Source organism: Hyperolius riggenbachi, chromosome 3 (assembly GCF_040937935.1).
Source record: "Hyperolius riggenbachi isolate aHypRig1 chromosome 3, aHypRig1.pri, whole genome shotgun sequence".
NCBI lineage: Eukaryota > Metazoa > Chordata > Amphibia > Anura > Hyperoliidae > Hyperolius > Hyperolius riggenbachi.
Window position 1 is genome coordinate 430,301,356 of NC_090648.1, and position 27,132 is coordinate 430,328,487.

The window sequence follows — 27,132 nt, forward strand, 5'->3', positions numbered from 1 at the left end:
TTTTGTGCCAAAGTGAAAAAAGATGTAAAAAAATACCATTTTCCAAGTTATGATTCAATTTTAGCAAAACCGCAGAAGTCCAATTGTTTCAAAATATGTATATCTCAGTAGGCCTGGGTCTCTAGTTTTCAGAATGGTGACATTTGTGACCTGTTTCAAATGTTTTGACACTCCAGGGGCTTTGCGAACAAAGAATGACTGTATTACTTTTGTTGCAAAAAATGGCCTTGAAAAATGCATTAGTGCTGCTCATGGTTAACAGAGTATTGCGTGGCCAAGAAGCTATCTGATTATGTGTATAGGGTATCATTTTCACCGGGACAAGCAAGAGAATAGTATTTGAGGTCTTTGAGAGATTAGGCATATGTGATGTGGTTTTGTTTTAGCAGCAAATGAAATGAAAAGCAATGCAATTGTTATTTTCACATACTCTGCACCAAACTAATACACTTGTAAAAAACACCAAAAGTGACAGAATTGAAAAGTGAATACTTAAATAGTTACCTTAGGGACTCCGCTTTTTAAATATGTATGTCATGAGGATGTATTACTGTTTTTTTTTTCAAATAAAGGCTTGTAATCATTGGTAGTGTGCAATGAGAAAACAAAAAACACAACATAGAAAAAATGCACCTTTATTTCCAAATAATATATTGTCACCATACTATGTACTAGGGACATAATTTAAATCTTGTGATAACCACGACAGATAGGCAGATAAAATGTGTGGGTAAAATGTTCAGTAGCGTTGTTCATTTTAAAACTATAGAGGCTGGAATTGGAGAAATAGTGCATTTTTTCATTTTTTCCCTCGTTTTTCTCTTTAAAATACATAGACATTTTAGTAGTTACTAACAACAAATGTCACCCTCCAAAAGCCAAATTTGTGGTGAAAAAAACAAGATCTAAATAATTTATGTGTGATGAGTAGTGATAAAGCTATTAGCGAATGAATGAGAGCAGCGCTGACAGGGGAAAATTGCTTCAGTCCTTAAGGTGAAAATAGCTGTGAGGCTGAACCGGTTAAATTACCTATCTATTTGAATTAACATAACTAATGTAACTTGATGACAGTATGTTTGTTTAGGCTGAAGTTCCCCTTTAAAGATTTGTAGTATGTCAAAAGCCAACCCACATTGGCCAGGAATAGAACCCAGGCCTACCGCTTTGTAGGCTGCTATCCTAACCATTATACCACCAACACTACATGCTGAAATTTCTTGGAGCAGACTTACTTCCTGCCTCCAAAAGACACACATACATCCTCATAAAATCATTCAACAGCAACTGTGTGCACAGTCTTTGTGGTACACAGTCTCTGTGGCACAATTGGTTAGCGTGTTTGGCTGTTAACTGAAAGGGTCAACAGTTTATAGATTTTAGCTCTGGCATACTTCAATGAATGTGTTATTGAGCAAAAACAAAACAGTTAAAACTTAAAAAGTAGATTTAAACATAAAATAAAACTGTGGAATATCTTAAAAAGTCATTTTTAGGAGAAGGAAGATAGATATAATCCTTTATTTTCACCTCGGGTGTCCCTTAAGACATGCCACTCCTAGTCACACGTAAGACAAAGTGTTCATGAGTAAAGCCTGGTGCACACATCAAATTTTGATTGGCAAGTTTTACCACATTCCTGTGAGAGCTTGCCTTCACAATCTGTTCATAGTATTCAAAATCTGTTGGTCCTCATACTATATGGAGATGGTAAAATTGGCCAGTGACTGGCCAATCAAAATTGGACATGTGTATGCACCCCAAAGGCTCAAACCCATTAGCAGCCTTCTCTAAGCACTTGTGATTTGAAAAGCTCTTGCTAATGCAATGCTGTGGGGGATTTTTTTTTTTTTTTTTAATCTCATCACTCGAGTGGGATCACACACATAGCATTACATTAGCAAAGGCTTTTCAAATCACAAGCGCTTAGAAATGCTTAGTAACATACTGCTAGTGGGTTCCAGGCCTAAGGCTTGGTTTCCAATAGAGCCAGATCTCCCATGGACAGTGGATATTGTAGTGTCTGCTCTGATGGTCTGGTTGGAGTCCGAAGCAGATTTGTTTCCACCATAGACTTCAGTTAAAAACTCCTTTGCTGATCAGGAAATATCGTGCAGGTTCCAACGTTGCATTCTTCTGCTTACTGCAATGGTTCTGCTGCAGTCTGACAATCGTGCACAGATCCTATAATAACCATAGGAAAAAAAAATTCTGTTTTGCGCTATAGTGGGAATGGTGTACTTCATTCATTAAACCACATTGATTCTTTCTACTTTTTTCCCTCTGGTCTAAAAAAAAAAAAAAAAAAAAAAAAAAAAAAAAAGATTGTACTGCTTTTTTTTTATTTCTAATGTTGAATATGGGATTAAAATTTTGAGTCACTTAGGCCTCTTTTCCACGGACAGTACGGACAGTTGCTAAGCAGTGAAATGCCTTTTAAATTTTCACAACTGCTTGCTGCTGCCTGGTAACTGCTCACAGTCACTGCTGCCTGGTAACTGCTGCTAAGGGCTCTTTCACATCTGACAACGCGAACAGGAGCTGTTCTCCTGCACGCGTTGTCTGCCTGCGGCGTGGCGTCGGGTATCTGCGGTGCGACGCAATCAGCGGCGGTAGCTGGTAATTAAACCCGACGGAAACCGCCGGCTCGCGGGTGCGTTGGAGGAAAAACTGCGCCCGGGTGCGTCGGAACCGCAACGCATCGAAACGCAGCGTCGAGTGTGAAAGGTAAAATGAAAGTCTATGGACTTTCATCTTACCTTAGTTAACGCAAACGGCTTCCGTTTGCGTTAACGCAGAAAGTCTGCCCTAATGTGAAAGAGCCCTAAGCACACAGTTCGAGGTGTACATTTGAAATCGGTGCCGGAAGATTTGGGTGCAGGATACAGCCGGTATATGGCTGATCCTGCTTTTGCACAAGTCCGGGTCGTTTTAATTACTATTCCCCCTCTGGCAGCAGGATCAGATGGGCAGAGGTACAGAATCACTGAGCAGAAGAGTAGTCCGAACGAGCCAGAGTCATGCACAGATAACACAGTAATAAATTATCTTTAAGGCTATCAAACAATTCCTATCTTGTGTGAAATCCCCAGTTTCCTCCCAGGTCAAAGCACACTGGAACTATCTAAGGTCTGAGCGCTAACACCAAGTATTCACAACAGCAGACAAGTTGCGAGTGATTCAGCTAGGCTTATGAAGCAGAGGAGACCCCTCCGGCACGCCCCCTCCTATCAGCCAATGAGGAGCGGCAAGCGTCTCCTCTGATGTCAGCCGACCGGCTGGTCAGCTGACACGCCTCCTCCACGCATAAAAGTCCGGTCTGTGCGCGCGCACGCGACAATCAGGGCCGGCGCTACCATAGAGGCAAAGGAGGCAGCTGCCCCAGGGCCCCAGAGCTTGTAGGGGCCCCCAGTGGCTACAAGAGGAAAAACATTTTTTCAAATCGACCTTATAGTTTTTGAGAAAATCGATTTTAAAGTTTCAAAGGAAAAAAAATACACATTTAAAAACCAGCTGACTTTAATGGTTAATAGCAAATCCACCTTAAATTCTAGAAACCCTAAATTTGCAGGATATGTTAAGAAGGTCATTGGGAATATGAGGAAAAAACAATTTTTCAAAAAGACCTTATAGTTTTTGAGAAAATCGATTTTAAAGGTTCAAAGGAAAAAAGTATACTTTTAAATGCGGTAAATGTCACTTTTAGTACCTAACGGTAGTGTAATTTTACATGTATCAAAAGAAAGAGCAATACATTTCCTGACAGGGTTTCCAGGGGGTCCATACGCAGCCGCAGCGCTTTGGCCAGGGATCGCTATACAGCCGCAATATGGCTGTATGAAGATCCCTGGCATTTTTTTCCTATTTTCCTAATTTATTTTTTATGTTTATAGTGTGGGAATTATGTGGGGTCCCCCCTCCTGAAACTTTTTAACCTCTTGTCCCCCATGCAGGCTGGGGTAGCCAGAATGTGGAGCTCCGACCGATTGGGGCTTCAAACCCTGACTATACCAGCTGCAAAAAAGGTCCCTTAACCACTTTGTCCTCCTTGACGTATAAAAACGTCAAGGAGGACAGGCGCGCTCCGGCGCCCGATCGCGCGCGTGCACGCGCACTCCCAGCCGCGGAGTCGGTAGCCACGGAATCAATGTATCAGGCTAGGGAGCCCGATCATTGATTCCTCTCCCCCGCTGAAAAAGCGACAGCTTCTCTCGGAAGCTTCGCTCTTTCTGAAGCTGTGTCCCTCTAAACGTACATTGTACGCTTAGAGTGACGTCATGTAAAAAAAATCGAGATTGCCATCTTGTGGCCAAAAAGTAAAACTACAAGTAAATACCCCAAAACATTACACTACACCAATATTTCCCCAAATAAAACACTTTTATATCCCACCCTCCCAAAAATGCCCACATAAAATGTTTAATAAAAAAAACCAAAAAAAACATTACTATAAAAAAAAAAAAAAAAAAATTTACCTAAGGGTCTAAACTTTTTAAATATCTATGTAAAGATGAAATATTTCTTTCTATTTTTTTTTTATAAGCTTGTAAATAGTGATGTATGCAAAACGGAAAAAATGCTCTTTTATTTCCAAATAAAATATTGTCGCGATACATTGTGATAGGGACATAATTTAAATGGTGAAATAACCGTGACAAATGGGCAATAACAATACGTGGGTTTTAATTATGGAGGCATGTATTATTTTAAAACTATAATGGCCGAAAACTGACAAATAATGAATTTTTTCATTTTTTTTCTTATTCTTTCTGTTAAAGGGAATGTCCAAGCAAAATAAAAAAATGTGTTTCACTTACCTGGGGCTTCTGCCAGCCCCATGCAGCCATCCTGTGCCCTCGTAGTCTCTCACTGCTGTTCCAGTCCCCCGCTGGCAGCTTTCTGACCTCGGAGGTCGGCGGGACGCATTGCGTACATTTTTACGCATTCCCGCTAGTGCAGGAACATTAACACATACATTTTTTACGCATTCCTGGTTTAATGCGTAAAAATTTACGCATTAAACCAGTAATGCGTAAAAATGTATGTGTTAATGTTCCTGCACTAGCGGGAATGCGTAAAAATGTACGCAATGCGTCCCGCCGACCTCCGAGGTCAGAAAGCTGCCAGCGGGGGACTGGAGCAGCAGTGAGAGACTACGAGGGCACAGGATGGCTGCATGGGGCTGGCAGAAGCCCCAGGTAAGTAAAACACATTTTTTTATTTTGCTTGAACCTTCCCTTTAAAATGCATTTACAGTAAAGTGGCTCTTAGCAAAATGTACCCCCCAAAGAAAGCCTAATTGGTGGTGGAAAAGACAAGATATAGATCAGTTCATTGTGATAAGTAGTGATAAAGTTATAGGCTAATGAATGGGAGGTGAACCTTGCTCGGATGCATAAGCTGAAAACGACTGAGATGTTAAGTGGTTAATGCCAATTTTTGCTCTGGGGTATCTGTTGGGGGGCCCCCCAGGTTTATTTTGCCCTGGGGCCCAATTGTTGCTTAAACCGGCCCTGGCGACAATGCAACCCTGGGTGCTGCTGACAGACCCGTCCTCGGCGTGCTTGATGCCTGAGGCCCGGATAGATTGCTAGGCAGGGAGCTGGAGGCAGCTGCGGTGGTAGCGCTGTTCACCGCACCTGCCTCTCCAACGTTTGTTACAGTTAATATGAAGGAAAATGAACCAGGATAGAAAGGACCAGTGTGGTGTGAATTATAAAACAACATATTGTTCTTATGAAATCTTTATAGTATGTGTGACAGGGGTGGGGCAGGGGGCGTGGCTTAAGTGTCCCCCTTTCTCATCTCAAAAAGTTGGGAGGTATGCATTAGAGTGACCAGATTTTTGAAGGCTCAATCTGGGACGGGGGGAATTGGGGGTGGGGGGGCGGCTCCGCGCGCCGCGGCGAAAAACAGGGGATGTGAAAAATGTGGTGTCTGCAGCGCATTCTATGGGTGGAGCTAACGTAATGATGCAACAGCGAGGCATAAGAAAGCAGTGTTTACGCCGTGATGTGGTCAAACGTGGATTCACATCATAGGTGTGCAGAAACTGTGTGATGCTATTTAATAGTATGCCATAACCCCAAAGCAGCAAACACAGCCAACTATGACCATTAAATAATAAATGCAGCAACAGTTACCCAAGACACCACAAAATAAACGCAATGGGCAACATTTCAGCACAAAATAAACGCATTGCGGGCAACATTTCAGCATAAAATAAACGCAATGGGGGCAAACATGTCAGTACAAAATAAACGCACTGCGGGCAAACATGTCAGTACAAGATAAACGCACTGCGGGCAAACATGTAGGGTTGCCAGGTCGGCTGATGGAGAAAACCGGACAGGGGGTGGAGTTAGGGCGGAGGCAGAAGCGCACTTTTATGTAGAGTGGGGCTAAGCAATGGGCTTTTTAAAAAATGTTTTTTACAGTATTTATATCGCACTGACATCTTCTGCAGCACATTACAGAGTATATAGCCATGTCACTAACTGTCCTCACCAGTACATGCACATAAGAGACCACTTTTCACCAGTAAATGCACATAATAAGAGACCGCTTTTCACCAGTAAATGCACATAATAAGAGACAGAGCAGAAAACTATTACAAAACTGGAAAACTATGCAAATAATGCAATGCATTTATGGCGTTTTTGCATAGTGAAGTGGTCGATTTCTTGCGGGAAGTTTAAAAAAAAAAAATTTCCCACCAAATTTTTTTATTGAGAACAATAAAGTGGACATACATAGGCATAAAGTTAAAATATAAATCTGCGCATACATGTATGTACACATTTTGAGCAAATATAACAAATATAACAGTATAACAGTATAAATTGCGTTGTACAATAGTATGAATTCAAGTGTAAAGTATAGTAAGCAGCGGGCTCAGGCGAGATTGAATGAGATTGAAAGTCACGCCTGGACTATACGGAGGGGAGATAGAGCGGAGCCAATGCACACAAAGAGCGGAAATACAACCAGAGAATTATGGGTCACTCACTCACCATATCTCCAGACTCCTGACCTTACCTTGCTTCCTTCGCAGATGCAGAATCGCATTGCAAATGACGTGAGTGACGCACGTCATGCGTGCGTTGGCAACGCAGCGTTGGCGTTGCCGTAGCAACGTCGGGAAGCGCGGGCTTGGGGGCGGTACTTAAGCTGGCGTAACTTACGCCGCGTAAGCTGGCTGGCTGTGCCTTTGACTGACAGCCAGGCAGCGAATCAGCGGTCGCGCAGCGCTGGCGGACGGGTGGCGGCAAGTGGCAAAAGGCATAAAACCGGACATCTTAATTGTCCGGTTTAACATGCCTTTTTGGACAGGACACAGCGGCCAAAAACCGGACTGTCCGGTCTAAAACCGGACACCTGGCAACCCTACAAACATGTCAGTACAAGATAAACGCACTGCTGGCAAACATGTCAGTACAAAATGAACACAATTTGGGCAAATATGTCAGTACAAAATGTGGGCAAACACTTCACCTGCAAGAAAAAGCATTTACTCACCTGGCAGAAGACGTCCCCTCACGCAGCCGGCCTCTGGTGTGTGCAGCTCCCCCTGGCCTGGACGATCTTCAATCTCCCGCTCAGCCTCTCACAGGCAGAGCAGGGCTACGGCAAGATGGCGTCCGGAGGCGGAGCCCTGTACTGCAGACATAATAGTCTCCAATACAGGGCTCCGCCTCCGGACGCCATCTTCCCGTAGCCCTGCTCTGCCTGTGCCTGCCGGAGAACATTGCAGGCTGGAGCGGGGCTGCGGGGAATGAACTAGCGCAGCGTCTAGTAGACGCTGCGGCTAGTTCACTGTACGGTGGCCAGAGTCCCGAGGCCGGGACGTCCGCTGCTAAAAGCGGGACGTTTCCCGGGACCTCATGCAGCCTGGGACAGCGCCCCCCGAAGGCGGGACGCGTCCCGGGTAAAGCGGGACGTATGGTCACCGTATATGCATACAACTTGCAAGATGTTTGCAAGCAAGATGGAATTGTTATCATCTTTTACCATCCGGAGTTGGGAACAATACTTCCTCCATGACGCCTTCAGTCGTGTGTACTATGAAGAATTCGTAATAAAAACTAAATTTGGTACTTATCCGTTAGCCGGGCGCATCCGGCAGGTGGCGCTAATTACTATTCCCCCTCCATGCCGACATGGATAGTAGGGAAAGATGTAACTCTGGTGGAGTTTTGTCGCCACCTAGAGGATACGCCCGGCTAACTGGTAAGTACCCTACATTTTTCATTCTTTAACATATTTCTTTATAACAATAACACTCTAAAAAAACCACAATAATCTTTGAAATAACATAACCCTAACTTGGTAGTTACAAGGTAAATAGAAATAATGTTAGCAGTCATACAACACAGTTAATAATTTCCTTTGAAAAGAGACATGGGTGAATAACTTTTCTTTCGTCGGTAATTGGACAAATCCATACTGTAGTAAAGGAATGCTTTGCCCTCCCTGAACCAAGATGGCGCAGGTTGCGCGTCACATGATGAGGAGCGATAGCCGCGGTGTGTCTGCGCTGCTATACGCTCTCTCCTTGCTGCCGCCATTTTCCTGGAGATTAGCTTTCCAATAGTTGGAATGAAGAGAAGAAGAATCCGGAAGGAGTCTGAGAAGATCTTGTGTACCCCGCGCTCAGAGAGCTAGTTTGTGCTGACGAGGGCGGAAGTGGCTGCTGTACAGCTTCAAGGGATGTTACCTGATGCCACTGCTGGCTGCTCTGTCACCTGAACCGGGGGAAGCGCGACTGCACCGCCTGGTGAGAGCCCAGCTTCCTGCCACGGTGCCACCATGACTGTCTGTCCGTCCCCCCTTGTGTGTGTAGATTGTTTATTATTGCCTGTATTTGTAATGTATATGGGCATCCTGCACAACTGATGATTGACCCTGATTTCTGTAGTCCCTGACTTTCATGTGTGGCAATTTGTACATAAGAAATCCACACTTCTGAGCCTGTTCAGTACAGCTTCCTGTTCCTTGAGATTTTACCATACATATTGAGATTGGGGATGCAATAATGAATGCTGATACTGATCAGACTCTACATTGAAACCATTGATAAGTAAGTGAGTGACTAGCATTGTCTTGTTACAATGACACCTGTTAAGTGGTGGGATACATTAATGTGCCCATACATCTAGTGATGATGGGCTGATTCGATCAAGAGACAGATCTCTCTCTGATCGGAGAGAAATCTGTTGGCTGCCCATACTCCGCAAACTGAATTCTGATTTCCGGAGCAGTGCTTTTCAGCACTGCTAGATTTGGGCGCAGCTGGCGCCTCCATAGACTACAATAAGAATCACTCCTATTGTAGTGCTTAGTGAGTAACGTCGGGTCCGTCAGAAGACGGAGCCGAGGTTGCTTAAAAAACACAATAATTCGGCCTCCAGCAATCGCTGGAAGCCGAATTATTTCATTCACCCACTATCCATGTCGGCCTGGAGGGGGAATAGTAATTAAAACGGCCCGGACTTGTGCAGAAGCAGGATCAGCCATATACCGCTAAATCCTGCGCCCAAGTCTACCGGTGCCGATTTCAAATGTACTCCTGATTTCAGCATGAAATCTTTTGGGAATCAGCCTTGTGACGTCACCTCTGCCACTCCCCCCCCCCCCCCCCCCCCTCTGTTTTATATGTCCCCCTGTGCATGCGCATTTATACTTTGGCTGCTGTTTTCAAGTGTCTGCACATTATTTCTGCATTGGCATTTAGCGTGGGGCATGTGCGACATTCCACGCTCGCCCCATATGCAATATGCTGGTAGTTACGTAGTCCGCGGAAGTGCGGCAGACACTCTAGAGATGGCATGACAGGTAAAACATAAATGCACAGGCTCTGGGGGGAACATAAAACATTTGGGGGGACAGTGGCCGCAGGTTTCTATCGCATTCTTCATTTTGCATTTTCATCTGATTTGATAATTATCGAATCAGATGGTCGATTGTCCGTCAACCGATATATAGCTATCTTTAGGCAGCAAGCTGAGGCCTTATATGGGTCAATACTTCTGGCATAGGCTAAGCTCAAAGTGGTGTGTTGCGGTGCAACATAACTGGTGCATTTTAACGTGGAGCATCGCACTGCAATGAAACACCTACAGTGTTTTCCCCAGAAATGTTTTTCTAGCCGGGTGGCATGGAAATGTAGCCGGGTGGGGAGAGATAAGAGAATGCAGGACCGGTGCTTCTCTGCACAACTCTGCTTACAGCAGAGGAGGTGGTGGTGAGCCAATGACAGCTCGGTGCTCACGGAAACTAGACGGGTGCAGCAGCTATGACGCTCACAGCATGGTTAGTGCAGTTTACCGGTGTGCGGCAACCCATTGTGCTAAACACGCGTGTTTACAGCAAAGTATATACTGTATTAATTTTCGTGAAGCTTCACTGTATGCGATGCAAAGCACAGATAATGGCATACATTTGAAATCAGCGCCGGTAGACTTGGCTGATCCTGCTTCTGCACAAGTCTGGGCCGTGTTAATTACTATTCCCCCTCCAGGCTGCCATGGATGGTGGGGAATGATATTATTCGGCTTCCAGCGATTGCTGGAGGAGGCCAAATTATTGTGTTTTAAAAGCAACTTTGGCTCTGTCTTCTGACTGCGCCGACGTTACTCACTGAGTGCGTTATAGCTGTAATTCCTATTACAGTCTATGGTGGTGCCGGCTGCGCCCAAATCTACCTGCGCTGAAAAGCACTGCCCCGCAGATAACATGCTTCGTGACTATTCTCTTTTACCACTGTGAACCTCCTTATTGTGACCAATTAGTTCCAATATAACCAGCTAATAAGCTTTAAGGGCCCTTTTCCACTAAAGCGATTGCTGAATCGCAAAATCGCAAATCGCTAGTGATTTTTAAATCGCTAGGGTTGTTACTTTATCATAGAAATCACGAAAAGTATTTTCCACTACAGTGATTCGATTTGGAAATGGCTAATCGCAAATCGCAATCGCTTGCTGGAGCGATTTTTACAATGATAATGCAATGCAAATGAAAATCACAAATCGCAATCGTATAACAGAATTAATGAAAAATCGCAATCACTGGCGTTTGTGATTGCGATTCCTAGTGGAAAAGGGCCCTAAAAGGTACTGAGCAGTGTGAGCACCATAAAAATAAATGTTTTATACAATGATCCTTACCATAATGGAGGTTTGTAATGAAGTCTGCCATTGGGGAGACCGGGGCTTGTAGCTTGCCTCATTACTTACCTACAAGGTGCTGCTCCTCTGGTCCCCAGACCGCACAAGATGCCCCATCTTCCCTGTGGCATCCATACTCGCATTCACAGACTACATCTCCCATAATGCATGTATGTGTGTGAGACACACACTCACTGGAACTACAATATACGGCAGCTACGGTCCATCCAAGGAGAAGCTGGCACATCCCGTGTGTGCCGGCGTCCAGAGGAGCAGCATCATGTGTGTCAGTAGTGAGGATCACCTCAACACCGGGCCCCCAAATGGCACACTTCATTACGACCCCAACCTAACTTTTTATGTTTCTTAGTGCCCTTTAAGGTGCCCACTAATAGTACAATTTGATTGTACAATCTTACTACTTATACTCACTCAGTTTGCCCTTCAACTACTAATAGATTTGGAAGGATTAATTAAATAAAAATTGTATCATTAGTGGTCCCCATTCCAGTAAGTTTATTGATAATGTGATTGGTCACAGGAGTAACTTTATTTCAAATAAGCAGTGGTTTGAGTGGTGTGGGATTGCCTTTGTACTGCATTGAGTGGTACAGTATAGTGCTGATAGTGCAATTCATCCTCACTCAGATTTCAGCAGAATTGCGATGAGAGTTCAATGCTCCAATTTGGTGCATTGATTGCCTCTCAACCAATCACTTTTTAGATGATTACAATCTGGCCACAATCAATCCGTGTATGGCTAGGTTTAGCTTGGTCATGGTTTGTGTTGTGAAAGTCAGTCAGGTCTTAGCAAAACGCTTGTCTTCTGTAAATCTGGCACTAGTCTACTTTAGGGGACCCATCAAGAAACCTCAAAGGAAACAGTTCTCCAATCACAGCTCCCTCTACAGCTTGAAGTGTTGTGATTGGCCAAACAGTGTGGGCATAGTTTATTACAACCTATCTGAAACCTAGCTGTTCTAGAGGGTGCTGTCCACCCAATTAGGTTAGCGGACTTATGAGGTTTCCTGCTGGGTCCCCTAAACTAGACTATCTCCAAAAATCCTGTTTGCTGAGCGCAACTGGAATCCATTACCAGCTGACAGTCATTACTGTATTCCCCCATACTTAGTCCAGATTTTTCCAGCTGCATTTAGTATAGTAGTGCTCCAACCTGACACACAGGGTTTCTAGGGACATGCTGCTTGTGAATTTGTGTGTCTGCTTCTTGTATGACCCTGGAACAATGCACAAGCCCACAGACCGTAGCAAGTAAAAACAGCGTCAAAGATTCCAAACCACCATAGGCCGTAACTGGAATTATGGCTAAAGCGGCGCTCAGACAGTAATTTGGACTTTTGCAGAAGCAGGGTGAGCCATTTATCGGCTTCATCTTGCGCCCAAATTTTCCAGCACCGTTTTTGCATGTATGCACAGACTCCCCCCGTATCCTGGTGATCTAGGAACTGTGGGCACCTGTAAATATTGATTTTTCCTTTCTCTCTGCCTTTAAGTGTCAACCACATGAGAGGTAATAGCAAGATGACAGCAGCTTACGGCACAGTACCTGCAGTTACACTACAGTGAGGCTGTATAAAGTGTTGTTTAATTGATCATTGAATAGGAATAATGTATGAAATTAGGCAGCACGGTGGTGCAGTGGATGTGCTCTTGCCACGCATCATGGTAAAATTTAAAAATCTACTGTAAGTTCCTGTTTATCAACAAGGCAAATCTACATTATTTTATCTTCTCTAACCCTACTTGGTGTTATTCTATCAGATTAACCATTTCCTTTTTTTTTCAGAGGTCTTAAAGGGATACTGTAGGGGGGTCGGGGGAAAATGAGCTGAACTTACCAGGGGCTTCTAATGGTCCCCCGCAGACATCCTGTGTTGGCGCAGCCACTCCCCAATGCTCCGGCCCCGCCTCCGGTTCACTTCTGGAATTTCTGACTTTAAAGTCAGAAAACCACTGCGCTTGCGTTGCCGTGTCCTCGCTCCCGCTGATGTCACCAGGAGTGTACTGCGCAGACATAGACCATACTGGGCCTGCGCTGTGCGCTCTTGATGACATCAGTGGGATCGAGGACACGGCAACGCAGGCGCAGTGTTTTTTTTACTTTAAAGTCAGAAATTCCAGAAGTGAACCGGAGGCGGGGCCGGAGCCGGAGCATCGGTGAGCGGCTGCGCGGGCACAGGATGTCTGCGGGGGACCATTAGAAGCCCCGGGTAAGTTCAGCTCATTCCCCCCACCCCCTAAAGTATCCCTTTAAGGTGCGTACACTCGCACTACTACAGAGAACAACGGGGTCCGTCAGACCCTCCCGCTGGGCGGTCGTTCTCCCGACAGTAGTGCTTGTGTAAAGTCTGTCTGCAGACTGATAAGGCTGTTTTTGAACGATCCGCTCTACAGTCCTATTGGACTATCGACTTCAGTATCTAGCTACTATGTTTGGCTTAGCCATAAGCTAAATTATGACTATTGTTTCCATCATGTAGTCGTTGTCCAAATTGTATTTGTTGTTTTTCTCATCTAGACTGTCAACACAAATTCTTAATTATGCCATGTTTTTCTTCTGTTCAATTTTATTGATATTTGGAAAATCTTAATAAAATAAAAAAAAATGTGCATGTGGGAATGTATGTCAGGACACTGACTGCGTAAAAGCATACTGTACATGTATAATATCTGGCTTGGCTTTAGCATGTGGTAGGCATATTAGATAGTGGGACACACAGTGACATGAATTGTTCTCTCTACCTTGTAAGGGCCCGTTCTCACTTGTAATTGCAAAGTATTAGCGATTAGCGCTAGCGTATTGCGCTAGAGCTTTTACGGTGATTAACGTGGTAAAACCACTGTGCACTCTTGTGGTTTTTCAGCGACCTCGATTAGTGCTTTTTAGCATTGTATTCGTGATCGCTCTAGAATTGTGATAAAACACCACGTTTGGCGATCACCGCAAATTGCTGGTGATCGTGGCAGTGAGATCACTGCCATTTAGATAATGTTGCACTAGCACTTTAAATAGTGCTAGCGATTATCCAGCTCCACCCACCACGCCAGCTCCGTCCACCACTTTTATTCCAATGGTAAACCTCTTTACGTCTGTAGTCCTCCCTCGTCCCTCTCAAATTACGTGCGCTTGAGTTCTTGAAGCACGCTCCGCAAGTCACTTATAGTTTTATCCCATTTCTCCTTAACGGATATGAACTCTTCTGCAGATAGTTTTCTGCAGCTCCTCCTCTATATCAGCCGCACGAGCACGGAGTATAAGTAATTCTTTTTGAATGTGCGCTATTGTTAGCGTAATTAAATCGAATGAGTGCTTATTCAGTATTTGTGCAAACAGTTTTTAACTCATCAGAGTCCACAAACCGTGTAGGAGACAGCCTCACCCTCTGTCCATGCTGTATATGGCGGACCTTGTGATACTCAGCAAGGGTCACGCAGTGCAGTTCCAATGTCAGTTGTTTTTAAAGCAGTAGGATCAGCCATACTATGCCAGGGGAAAAAAACACATATATAAGAAGATAAATACTTGATCTACTTACATAACACATGTATTCTACTGTCCACGTTTTGATTTCAGTGAATGTTATATAGTAAATGACGAGAATTCTGTTCCTGGTGGGGACCATGTCTTTTGCCTACAGTTAAGGCTAACTCGTGATGTCATTTCTGCCCTTTACTTTTTTTCTTGTCTCATCCAATCGCTGAGTCGTCTCAGCCTAGCTTGTAAACACAAGTGAGTAGGGGATTAGGTTTCAGATAAGCAGCTGGCAGGGAAATAAAGGAAAGAGGAGGAATACATTATAGATAAAAAGAACCCCCAGCATGCAATTCTTTGGCACCGACTACTAAAGGGCCAGTGCTCCTTATGTATGTGATAACTCCAAATCATAACAGCAGAAAAAGTTTTGAAAGTTTTGAATGCAGGATTAGCATCTTTATCACTTAATACACTCAGACCAGTTGCTGTTGAAATTAGATTTTTATGGTGACGATACCACTTTAAGCAGTTTCTCCCAGGCTCTTGTGTTGATGCTGGTTGTCTTATGAACCAGAAAGTCTCTAGATCCTGAGACCTCAGTAATGATCCTAGTGGCTTCCTCCTGTGTATATGAGAAGGTGCCACTGATTGAAACATTAGGAGCAGGATCCATATATCCAGGTGTAGCACGCTGTCCTAGGGCAGTAATATGCAGCCCTAGGGAGGGCAGCAGCTACACAGGCAGTATTGCACTCTCCAGGTGTAATAGAAAACAAACACACACACACACACACACACCACACACCACACACACCCACACCACTTTTTTTTCTTTATCCTACAAATATTTTTGTAGTTTTATTGGTTTGCCCAAATTGTAGTAGGGCCATTGGATGTTGAACTCTTCTGAGAAACAGTTAAGGTGACCATACATCAGGTGACTTGGCAGCCAATTGACCATCCAATCTGATTATTTTTTTTAGGTAGTTAGAGTTTGTGGGTAATTGGAGTTGGTGGTTTCATAAACTGAGGAGTCTGAGTCGGATTATTTTGTATCGACTCCACAGCCCTGAATCTGCGGCCAATGGGCAGTTTAGCAGAGCCTTAAATCTGCATAATTTCTTTTACCTTAATTCATCCTTTCATTGTGTCTTGTTGACAGATCACTGCTGCGTTAGTTGTCACCAGTTTGTAGCTGTGGCTGCATAGAGGCTCTGGCGGGAAACATGAGGCGTCTAAACCGTAAGAAGACGCTGAGCTTGGTGAAGGAGCTGGACGCTTTCCCCAAAGTCCCTGAGAGCTACGTGGAGACATCAGCGAGTCGGGGCACTGGTGAGACAATGCTTTACTCTATAGAAAGGGCACACTGGGGAATTCCGTCAGGGGGGGTAACATATCCATGCAAGCATGCAGCCAGTGACCTCAGAACACCTGATCTGTATACGGTGGTGCAGAGCTGCTCTGGACTGTGATTACCCTGCCTGTCCCTTTTCTTTGCAAAAATAGATATTTTTCCAATAACACTCCAGGACAGGTATACATTGAGACTTGGCTCCTCCCAGGAACAGGAAATATCCTTCAGCCTCTCTATAAATCAAACAAGGACCAAGGGTCAGGCAGTATTGGATATTTCCTGGTCCAGGAACCAGGTCTCTCTATGTGCTCGCTGTCCCGGAGAGCCTGGGTGGCTAGGGAAGGTGTTGGCACACAGTGGATCCTGCTACCTACAGAGGATCTGCTGGAGCTGGGAGTTACCTGTGGGGTTGCCGTTCTGGTTGCAGTTCCCAGCCCGGATGTTTCACCCTGTTGGTCGGCCTGGGGTGAGAAGGCAGCGCTTCAGGAAGGGCCGCACCGAAGACGCACCACGCGGAGGCAGCGGCAGGGAAGTTGGCGTCCGGATGATGCGCATGGCGGAGGCGTAAAGCGGAAGTCTTCCGGCCGCGACCTCGGAGAGTACTTCCGGGTCGCGTGACGTCACTTCCGCATCGCCGGGTGAAGAGGTGCGGCCGCCCGGAGTCCCAGTTGGTCTGAATCTCGGCGTCTCGCAGCACGGAAGGATGTCTGAGATAGAGCAGGAGCCAGGAAAGGTAAGATTGCTCTGCTGGGACCCGGGCAGCGGTGGTGACTCTTGTGGGAGCATTCAACCGTACGCAGCATGGAAAGTTTGGCTGCATGGTGCCTATATTGCAAAGGGTGCATTACAAGCATAGGCTGTGGCTATGCAATGATGTATTACCTATTAAGCATTATTTTTATGTTTTTGCATACATAGGCTTATATTGACTTTGAAGTGCATATTGTGTTAATGAGAAACTTCTGAAAAAGTTTAACTTATGCAGACTTATGTTATTAATCAGTATATTGCATATAACTTTTGCTTAGTCATATTGGTATAGGTTAAAACCTATAGATAAATATTGCTTTACTTCACATGGTATTTTTGTAGGACACAATTAGCTTTATGTTTTTTTGTGTGTATTTCAGGGCACTTCTACAAATGTACCTGACCCTGCAAAGACCACTAAACGGTGCCCTGTGTGCAATACAAAGGTCAATCCTGCATCAACAAAAATTTTATGCAAGGATTGTACCTACAAAGTAATGAAACAAGAATCTGCCTCTCAGAGAGATATTCAGGCTCTGAGGCAAGATCTAAAAGACACACTTAAAGAATTTAGAGCTAGTGCAACTCCTTCCAAAACAGACACACCAGCTGAAGATTCCGATCAGGTCGCTCATATTAAAGTACCTGAAGCGGTTACGCATAAGAAAGCTACTACTAAAACTAATAAACCAATTATCCTATCAGAGGAGGAAGAAATTAGCGATAATGATGACGTTTCGGCAAGTTCTGTTGAAGCACAGGAAATGGAAAATAAACCCTCTAAGTTTAAATTTCCTGTGGCTGAAACTGAAATGCTATTAACAGCAATATATGAAGATTTAAATTTAAATAAAGCAAGTACTGAACCTAGTTCTCTACATGATAAATTATATGAAGGTATGGAAAATCCGCAAGAGTTGAATTTTCCAGTACATCAGACAACAAAAAATTTAATTTCAAGTCAATGGAAAAATCCACACAAAAAGTTATTTATGTCCAGAGGATTCAAGAGACGTTTTCCCTTTTCAGATGAGGACTGTAAAATGTGGGACAAAAGCCCTAAACTAGACTCAGCATTTTCACAAGTTAATAAGGATGATGAACTGGCATTTGAAGATCTTGGTCACTTAAAAGATCAATCAGATAAAAAGATTGAATATGCATTAAAAAGGTTGTGGCCTGCAATTTGTGCCAACTTTAGGCCTTCAGCTGCAACAACCTGCGTAGCAAGAATGCTCGCGCTATGGATGCAACAATTAGAAGATAATATCAATAAGGGTGCACCTAAAGACCAGATCATTAGTTCAATGACTGTGATGCATAAGGCAATTGCCTATATAATTGATGCTGCGTCAGAATCTATAAGACTGACAGCTAAGGCAGCAGGGATTTCTAATGTAGCCAGAAGAAATCTGGGGATTAAGACCTGGCATGGTAGCATGGCTTCAAAAAATAGAGTTTGTGCCATTCCGGTAGTAGGGGACACTCTCTTTGGGCCAGAGTTGGATGAGGTTCTTGAAAGAACCGCCAATAAGAAAAAATCATTTCCGAAAAAAAGGCAGTTTAAAACTGGGAAAAGGTTTTTTCGTCAGAACAGACAGACAGACAAACCTGAAATGCAAAACAAAAGAAGAAATTGGTCCTTCAATAAAGATCAAAAAAAGCCGGGACCAAGTTTCAAAACTCCATACACGCAAAATAAACAATGACACGCTAAAAGTGGGAGGAAGATTGGGCTATTTCCTTCCACATTGGAAGCAGATAACAAAAAGCCCGTTTATTATAGATCTAATAAGGAGGGGTTATCATATAGCTTTCAACACAAGACCTCCAAAAAAGTTTGTGATAACCAAGAGATTACTGTTGCCGCAACATCAGGAGGCATTAAAGGAGATCATCACAGATATGCTACAAAGGCAGGTGGTATCAGTAGTTCCAGTGATGCAAAGAGGCGAAGGCTTCTACTCAAAAGTATTCCTGGTTCAGAAACCGTCAGGGAAATACAGAATAATTCTCAATTTAAAACCAATCAATCCATACATAAGATACGAAAAGTTTCGGATGGAATCCATTTATTCCATAAAGAATCTACTGATACCAGATGGCTTTATGGCAAATGTAGATCTGCAAGACGCTTACTGGCACATACCAATAGAACTAAATTCACAAAAGTTTCTGAGGTTTGCAGTGCAGATGGAAAAGGAGGTTCAGCATTTACAATTTCGCTGCCTCCCATTTGGCATAACATCGGCCCCCAGAATCTTCACGAAAGTGATGGGAGAACTAATCGCAGCAATACACAAAAGAGGAATTATTATAATTCCTTACCTAGACGACCTACTAATTCTAGCAAAAACTTTAGAAGAACTAGAGGAACACAAACGGATTGTACTAGTGCAGTTACAAGAGGCAGGCTGGATTGTGAGCAAAGAGAAATCGCAGCTTACTCCAACTCAGGAAATTTTATTCCTGGGGTTTGTAATAGACTCAGTGAAACAGAAAATTTTTCTTCCACAAGAAAAAATACAAAAGATTGTATCCGAAGTGAGTACATTTTGTGCACACCAATCAGTGACAATCAGACAAATTATGCAACTCCTCGGCCTGCTGTCTTCAGCAGCGCCAGCAATCCAGTGGGCGCTGAAACATACCAGGATTTTGCAGTCATGGATGTTGACCCAATGGGACAAGCATCAAGAGACACTAGACAGCAAAGTGACAGTGGATTCCCAAACGAAGGCCAGTTTGGAATGGTGGCAAACATTGCAGCATCTCACCCAAGGCAGACTATGGTCGTTACCTATTCAAAAGATCCTAACGACAGACGCAAGTCTGTCAGGATGGGGAGCCCACGTGGACACTTTTCAGGTTCAGGGCGTATGGAGTCAAACGATGGCAGAACACTCATCGAACTTCAGGGAACTAATGGCAGTAAAGATGGCTCTAATCAGCACGATACATATTCTAAGGTCATCTCATGTTCAGATTCAGTCAGACAACTCGACGGTTGTCTCGTATCTGAATCGCCAGGGGGGCACGAGATCCAAAAGATTACTATTTCTAACTATGGAGATCCTGGATATAGCAGAACTCGAGTTACTATCCCTAACGGCAGTACACTTGAAAGGGGAATTAAACGTTCTGGCGGATCAATTGAGCAGGGTACAGACCTCAAATACAGAATGGTCCCTCAATCAAAATTTATTTCAGACAATAGTGAGCAATTGGGGACAACCACAAATAGATTTATTTGCGAACAAGGCCAACAGAAAGTGCGAACAGTTTTATTCCCTCAATGTCATGGACAATCCATTAGCAATCGATGCTCTGGCGCAGAACTGGAATCAGAGTTTACTGTATGCATTCCCACCGTTAAATTTGATTTCCCTGGTACTTCAAAAATTAATGAAGTCACAGTGCCAAATGATACTAATTGCCCCGAATTGGCCCAAGAGGGCCTGGTATCCGCTTCTCCTCTCAATGTTAACGAAGCAACCATGGGAAATACCGTTATCAGAAAATATGATACAGGTACAAGACCAGGCTGTGACCAATCTAGGAAAATGGAAACTTACAGCGTGGTATCTGAGAGGGCAGTCCTTGAAAGTAAGGGATTGTCTTCAAGAGTAGTGAATACTCTGTTAAAGAGTAGGAAAGAGAATACTCGTTTAATATACCAGAAGTACTGGAAGACTTTTAATTTATGGTTAGAAAACTCAAACTTCCAATCAACAGAAATGGCAACAATTTTAGAATTTCTGCAAGAGGGAGTAGAGAAAGGACTGGCCTTAAGCACAATTAAGGTCCAGATATCCGCTTTATCAGTTTATTTAGATAAGAAATTAGCATTAGACCCTCTAATTATTCGATTTGTCAAATCGGTGGAAAGGAATAGACCAGTAAGAGTCAGACAGTTCCCAAAGTGGGATCTATCTTTAGTCTTGCAGGCATTGACATCTGATGAATTTGATGAGGATTCTCTAAGGATGTGTACTCTGAAAACAGTATTTCTAGTAGCGATTACGTCTGCCAGACGGATTAGTGAACTACACGCACTATCATGTAAAGAACCATACTGCTCTTTCTTTGACGATCGCGTCGTTCTTAGAACAAGCCCGGAATTCCTGCCAAAGGTGGGAGACATGTTCCACAGAACACAAGAGATAATACTACCTTCTTTCTGCAGAGACCCAAAAACGGAAAAAGAAAGTAAACAGCATAAATTAGATGTTAGAGAAAATCTAATGTCTTACCTAGAAAAAGTGAAAGAGTTCAGAAAATCAGAGTCGTTATTCATCAACTATACAGGCAAATCCAAAGGATTAAAAACCTCCACAAAGACCATTGCCAAATGGATAAAGGATTGCATCATACAAGCATACAGCATTATGGGTAATGATCCTCCAGAAAACTTAAGGGCCCATTCCACCAGGGCAGCCGCAACTACGTGGGCTTACAGGGCAGGTACATCACCGTTGAATATCTGCAAGGCGGCGACCTGGAAGAATCTGGGAACATTCATGAGGCACTATCGATTGGACCGAATAACAGAGTCCGATCAAGACTTCGGAAGAACTGTCTTAAAGGCAGTTAGCCCACCCTGAGGTTGGTGATTGATTTCTTGCTTATCATCTCAATGTATACCTGTCCTGGAGTGTTATTGGAAAAACCAGGAGTTAGCTCACCTGGTAACGACATTTTAAGTAACACTCCAGGACAGGTGGGGGTACCCACCCCCATATATATCAAGTATTGCATGATATACATGTTATGTTATATCTTATATGTATGTAAATGTAATATAATAGGGTTATGTTGAGTATATTGTTCCTGTTCCTTTATATTATACTGCCTGACCCTTGGTCCTTGTTTGATTTATAGAGAGGCTGAAGGATATTTCCTGTTCCTGGGAGGAGCCAAGTCTCAATGTATACCTGTCCTGGAGTGTTACTTAAAATGTCGTTACCAGGTGAGCTAACTCCTGGTTTCATGTCAGATTTGACATGAGTTGATTCCTGTAGCCCTGCCAATAGTTCTTACATGTGGTTTATACTTTGTGCTCTGTAGTTTTTCTAAATGGAATCTGAAATGGGAGGAATATGGAGGCAGTCATCTTTGTTTTATTATAAACAATGCCAGTTGCCTTGCTTTCATACTGAGTTTTTGCAGCCAATGGAATCAGCCCAGAGTCAAAGCCTCTGATCTGCATGGCTCATTCTGGGCTAAATCTAAGGCAGGGTTTATAAACTCAGTCCTCAAGTACCCCCAACAGTGCATGTTTTGTGGAAATCCACACAGGTAGCTAATTAGGTCTGCTAAGATGCTAGTTACCTCACCTGTGAATGTTTGTGGTTTTCTGCAAAGCATGAACTGTTGGGGGTTCTTGAGGACTGAGTTAAGAAACCCTGATCTAAAGTATTAGAGGCAGAACATCAGCTCATGAGTCGGGCAACTAGCATTGTTTATTAGAGAATGAAGATGACAGCCTCCATATTCATCTCACTTTAGGTCTCCTTTAATTTTTACCTGTAACTTGTATACATTCCGAGGCGATGGTCTTTTCTCTTCACACTGCTCCTTTCTTGTCTCTCCTCCCAGTGTCTCTGTTGGCCTTCACCATCATGATTGTGCTCACAGTGTTTGAGTTCCTTGTGTATCGAGAGACCTGGATGCGATACGACTATGAGGTGGACAAAGACTTCACCAGGTGACTGCTGTCCACCAGTCAGATCTGTCTCCATCAGAATAACAATGGGCAACTGAAAATTTATGTTCACATTCTTTTAAGTGATGCATTAAATAGCGTTAACAATTACCAATTAGATTCAGCGTTTTATGTTTTTACCAACAGCTGTGAGGAAAGTGTGGATGCTGCTGGTAGCTGTGGGGAAAAGCCTATTTCTTGGTTAATTTTTTTGAAGATTGGGCCAGCTATATTTCCTCTTTACATGAAGTTGGAAAAAGTTAGATACTTTCCTCAGTAGAGTGAATCCAATCTTGTGCTCCTCCATTCCTGCGTAGGGGACCCTTGGAAAGTATTCAACACTAAAGTTGAATATTGCCAGCATGTGGGGCCGCACTGGCATAAAGTATGGCCTGCGCGGTAGCACAGAGCTTGACTTTTCTTCTTCCTGCATTAGCGTCTCCGTGGGGCGAATCCTACTGGCGCCTGTGCAGTGCTGCCACGCTGGTACACGGAGGGGAGCGTAGCCGTGAAGAAGGGGGTCCTAGTGAGCAGTGGAGGGGTCGATAATCATCATGGAAGCATTTGGAGCAACCAGTGTTAACATGAGCCCTAAAAAATGTATTAAGAGTCACATTTTGGCACAAGAAGTGGACCAAAGCTGATCTCACACAAGGCAGACTTCCGCTACAACTGAGAAGTTGTGGAGCACACTTCTCATACAAGAGGTGGGGAAGGGTTGGGGTCTGGGGGGGGGCTACGTTTGTACACATCGCCGGTGAGTTTGGCACTGGGAGAGCCAAATGACGGCTCTCCCTGCTGCCGCAAAACTCACCAGCAGTGATAAATACTGTACCCCTTCCGAGTTGTCGCATCTCGGAGAGAGATGTAATCCGGGGTCCGGCAACCACCGAAGCCCCGAATTACCTTTGCATTGCTGCTATGGGGCTCCTGGTTTCTGCACCCGGTGCTGAGCTGCTTTGTGGGGGGGTGGAGGGGGGGGGGAAGGGGGAAGGATACAGTGTGGACCAGACTGATGGTAAGCACAGGCTGTAACCTTAGAATATTTATATTGGTATGACTCCCAATGTTGAGGACCCCATAAAGGAAGAATAAGGGTGTTTTGGGATGGGGGATCTCCTTTTTCTGTTAGCGAGAGTGGTTTCAGACTGGAAACCCAAAAATATCTCTTGGAATTGTTCTATAATGCTGCAGTTTATGCCACCCATCTAGCTTTGCCACTGATTACCTTGCCATTGTCAGGCATTTTCTGTGTGATTTTCATGATTGTTGTCCTTCTCAGGAGGTCTGTTTCATAACGCCCATCTCTCTTGTCTTCCAGCAAGCTTAGGCTGAATATAGACATTACAGTAGCAATGAGGTGCCAGTGTAAGTATCTCCTCTAACTCCTGGTGGCGCTGTGGTTATGTTCTGTTTGCACAATCCTCACCTTTCCTCTGTTCCCCAGATGTTGGCGCTGATGTCTTGGATCTGGCTGAGACCATGGTGACGTCTGCAGAGGGACTGGTGTATGAGCCTGTAAGTGCAAGTCCCAATTTCAGCTGAGTTTTTGGGGAAGTTTGGTGTATTTGCCTTCTTAAAACAGAAGGAAATCTGCAATAATTCAGCTATAAGTGAACATTTGTGGTTACCCACTACTACTGAATATGCAAATTATCCCTTTTCGCCCTTGGTAAGCCAAGCAAGCATCCAGAACCGCAGATTTCCTTTTGTTTTAAGATGGCAAATACACCAAGCTTTGCTTTTTTTTAGTAGGAGGGCTTTTTGGTCCCTTTTATCCCCCTTTACATTCCTAGTAGTTTGGGTCACCCTGAGCTGCTTGGTTACTCTGTTATTGGGGAAGTGTCATTATTTACCCACTAAGACCGTGCAAATACACCATCACTTGTTATGCTAGGTACGCACCATACAATTTTGTGACAGATTTACTGTCAGATCGACTATTTCAAACAGATGCGATCTGATTTCTGATCGATTTTCCATAGAAGTGAGTAAAATCAATCGGAAATCAGATCGTACTTGTTAGAAATAGTAAATCTGACAGTAAATCTTTCAGAAAATTATCGTGTGTACCTAGCATTACTTTATCCGATTGTGTCAGGTTGTAACACTGCATTGTAACTCCGCCTCACGGAACTGCATGGTGTAGCAATACAATTATCGTCTTTGTTATATCACTTATTGCTATTCATTTTTTAAAAATAATATTGCCTTTGTTAAAGAGACACTGAAGTGGTAGAAAAATCATCATTTTATTTAAAAAAATGTGTTTAACACGCTAGCCCTTCCTAAACCGCCGCATCCCCGCCGCTGAAATCTAACTATAGCTAACCCTTAGCTCCCCCATCCCTCTCCCCCGCAAAAACCACAACTTTCTTGGTCGTGGATCTTGCTGCTATAGGAGGCAGAGCTATGAGCCGCAAAGATGGATCAGCACCGCCAAAGTAAATATAGCTCTTTTAATTTATAAGGCAGCAATTACAGACTGCTGTTTCAGGCAATCATGCCCTTTATCAAATTGCAAATAGCCGTGACAATATAAAAACACACAACCACTCTCTAAACACTTCAACCCCACGATCTAGTGCCAATCAGCGCTCTCGTGGGCGAGGTTGGGCTGCGGACCTGATGGAGAACATGTCCAGAAGTAAACAGCTAGTGCATAATAAACGCTGATAATGGAAAAACACTCACCACGCTGACAACAAGGGCGCCATACCCTCCTGCACATACACTCGATCTGAGTGATACGCCCATTGAGTCACATGGGGCGGCCTTACCCCATAGCGCAATGACGTCATTGAGATGGCGTACCCATAGCGTGCAGAGGACCAATCAGCTGAGTCAAAGCGTTGTCTTGACAACACTGACTCTGTACAACAAACTAATACGCCTTCAAAGTTAAGCAGCGCCCCCTGCCTCAGCACATTGTACTGAAATAAGCAAACATACCTATAGGAGGAGACACTGTAATAAATCGCCAGGCGTATAAAACGTACCTGCACTGCCACAAAAAAGGACAAATAAAAAGTACCTCCATCCAGACCAGCAGCACGACCCCTCAAATATCTAAAGACAAAAGTTGCATAGAAAAAGACAATTAGTAGACAATAAACATATGAATGAAAATACTGACACATAGATGCATAATACTACTTTCAAATACAGAAGCTCAAATCCTAGTCTCTATTAAGACCACCAATTCCCAATGTTCCCAATTTGCGAATCCAAAAGGCCTCTTTCTTACGAAGAGCCTTTTCCCTATCACCCCTCCAATTATCTATCACCATAGCCCTCAATTGGGATACAGTATGTCCAGCAGCATGAAAATGTTCTGCTACTGATTGACCCCTAACACTGTTGCGAATAGCTGACTTGTGTGAAGATATCCTGTCCTTAAAGGACTTACAAGGCCTGTTTTCTAGAAAAAAAAAAATAAAAAAAAAAAGTTAGATACCTGTGTCAGTTTGTAAGGGACAGAGGACGCCGTTCCGCCGTTTCCCCGACGCTCAATATCCCCCCGAACGTCCCCCGACCGCACGGCCCGGGTCGGGCTCTCCAGCCTTCACAAAGATGGCCGCCGGAGCTGGCCGCGGCTGCGCAGTCCGCATAGCCGCGAGTGCGGCTGCGCAGCTCTAAGGCCAACCCCCCGATCCACGCTACAGGAAACAGCCTGTTACGTGGATCAGGGGGTTGGCCTTAGAGCTGCGCAGCCGCACTCGCGGCTATGCGGACTGCGCAGCCGCGGCCAGCTCCGGCGGCCATCTTTGTGAAGGCTGGAGAGCCCGACCCGGGCCGTGCAGTCGGGGAACGTTCGGGGGGATATTAAGCGGCGGGAAGGCGCGGACGGCGTCCTCCATGCCTTACAAACTGACACAGGTATCTAACTTTTTTTTAATTTTCTTTTTAGAAAACCGGTCTCGTAAGTCCTTTAAGGCGTTGCGTGGTCATACCCACATATGCTAACCCACAAGGGCATTTTAACAGATAAACTACATATATAGAATCACAAGTAAATAAGCCCCGGACTTTATAAGTAGTGCCCAATGAGGGGTGTGTAAACGTATTACCCCGGATCACACAATTGCACATATGACAGCCCAAGCATAGAAAGGTGCCAGTTGTACCACCTGTTTCCCTGGCAACCCTCCCATGAAAAAGCTTGTCACGAAGGGTGGGGGCCCTCTTGAATGACATGATGGGTGGGTAACAGAACTCTGGGACTGTGGGAAGTCCTTTGCTTAGTATTTTCCAATGTTTTTTTCACAATGTGTGCAATTGAATCGCTGCACACATTGTAAGTGGATGCCATAGGAATCCTCCTATTCTCTCTCGGCTGAAAACAATGGTCAGGGTAACCCCTGGATTTAAATGTATTGATCATCAAAGATCTCCTAGCCTGTCTAGTATCATCCTCGCTGACTATTGTATCCCCCCGCATTAATTGATTGGTGGTTTTAGGGTGAAAGCTCCCATAATGGATAGAATTTCTATCAGTTTCCTTAACAAAAAGATCTGTTATCAATCAATAACAGGGGTTACCCTGACCACTGTTTTCAGCTGAGAGAGAATCTAAATTTTTATTGCATGTATATGAGGATAGTTGCAAGGCTTGAGGAGTCGGAAAGCCAATGGTTTATGGAGTTTCATGCTGAGTGAGCGG

At 44.1% G+C, this 27,132-nt stretch overlaps 1 protein-coding gene across 4 annotated transcripts in view; it reads left to right on the forward strand.

Moving 5' to 3' along the window:
- Positions 1-8,174: 8,174 nt before the first annotated feature.
- Positions 8,175-27,132, forward strand: part of ERGIC2 (ERGIC and golgi 2) — a 41,449-nt gene continuing 22,491 nt past the window's right edge. Inside the window, exons 1-5 of one of the 4 annotated variants that reach the window (XM_068277635.1) lie at positions 8,175-8,229; positions 15,824-15,993; positions 22,364-22,472; positions 23,791-23,837; positions 23,917-23,987. In XM_068277635.1, coding sequence (XP_068133736.1) covers positions 15,888-15,993; positions 22,364-22,472; positions 23,791-23,837; positions 23,917-23,987 — 333 coding nt within the window. In that variant the 5' untranslated portion in view covers positions 8,175-8,229; positions 15,824-15,887. Of the gene's footprint in view, positions 8,230-8,588; positions 8,833-8,879; positions 9,080-15,823; positions 15,994-22,363; positions 22,473-23,790; positions 23,838-23,916; positions 23,988-27,132 lie in introns of those variants that run through there. The other 3 variants (XM_068277634.1, XM_068277633.1, XM_068277636.1) reach the window with 3 other exon arrangements.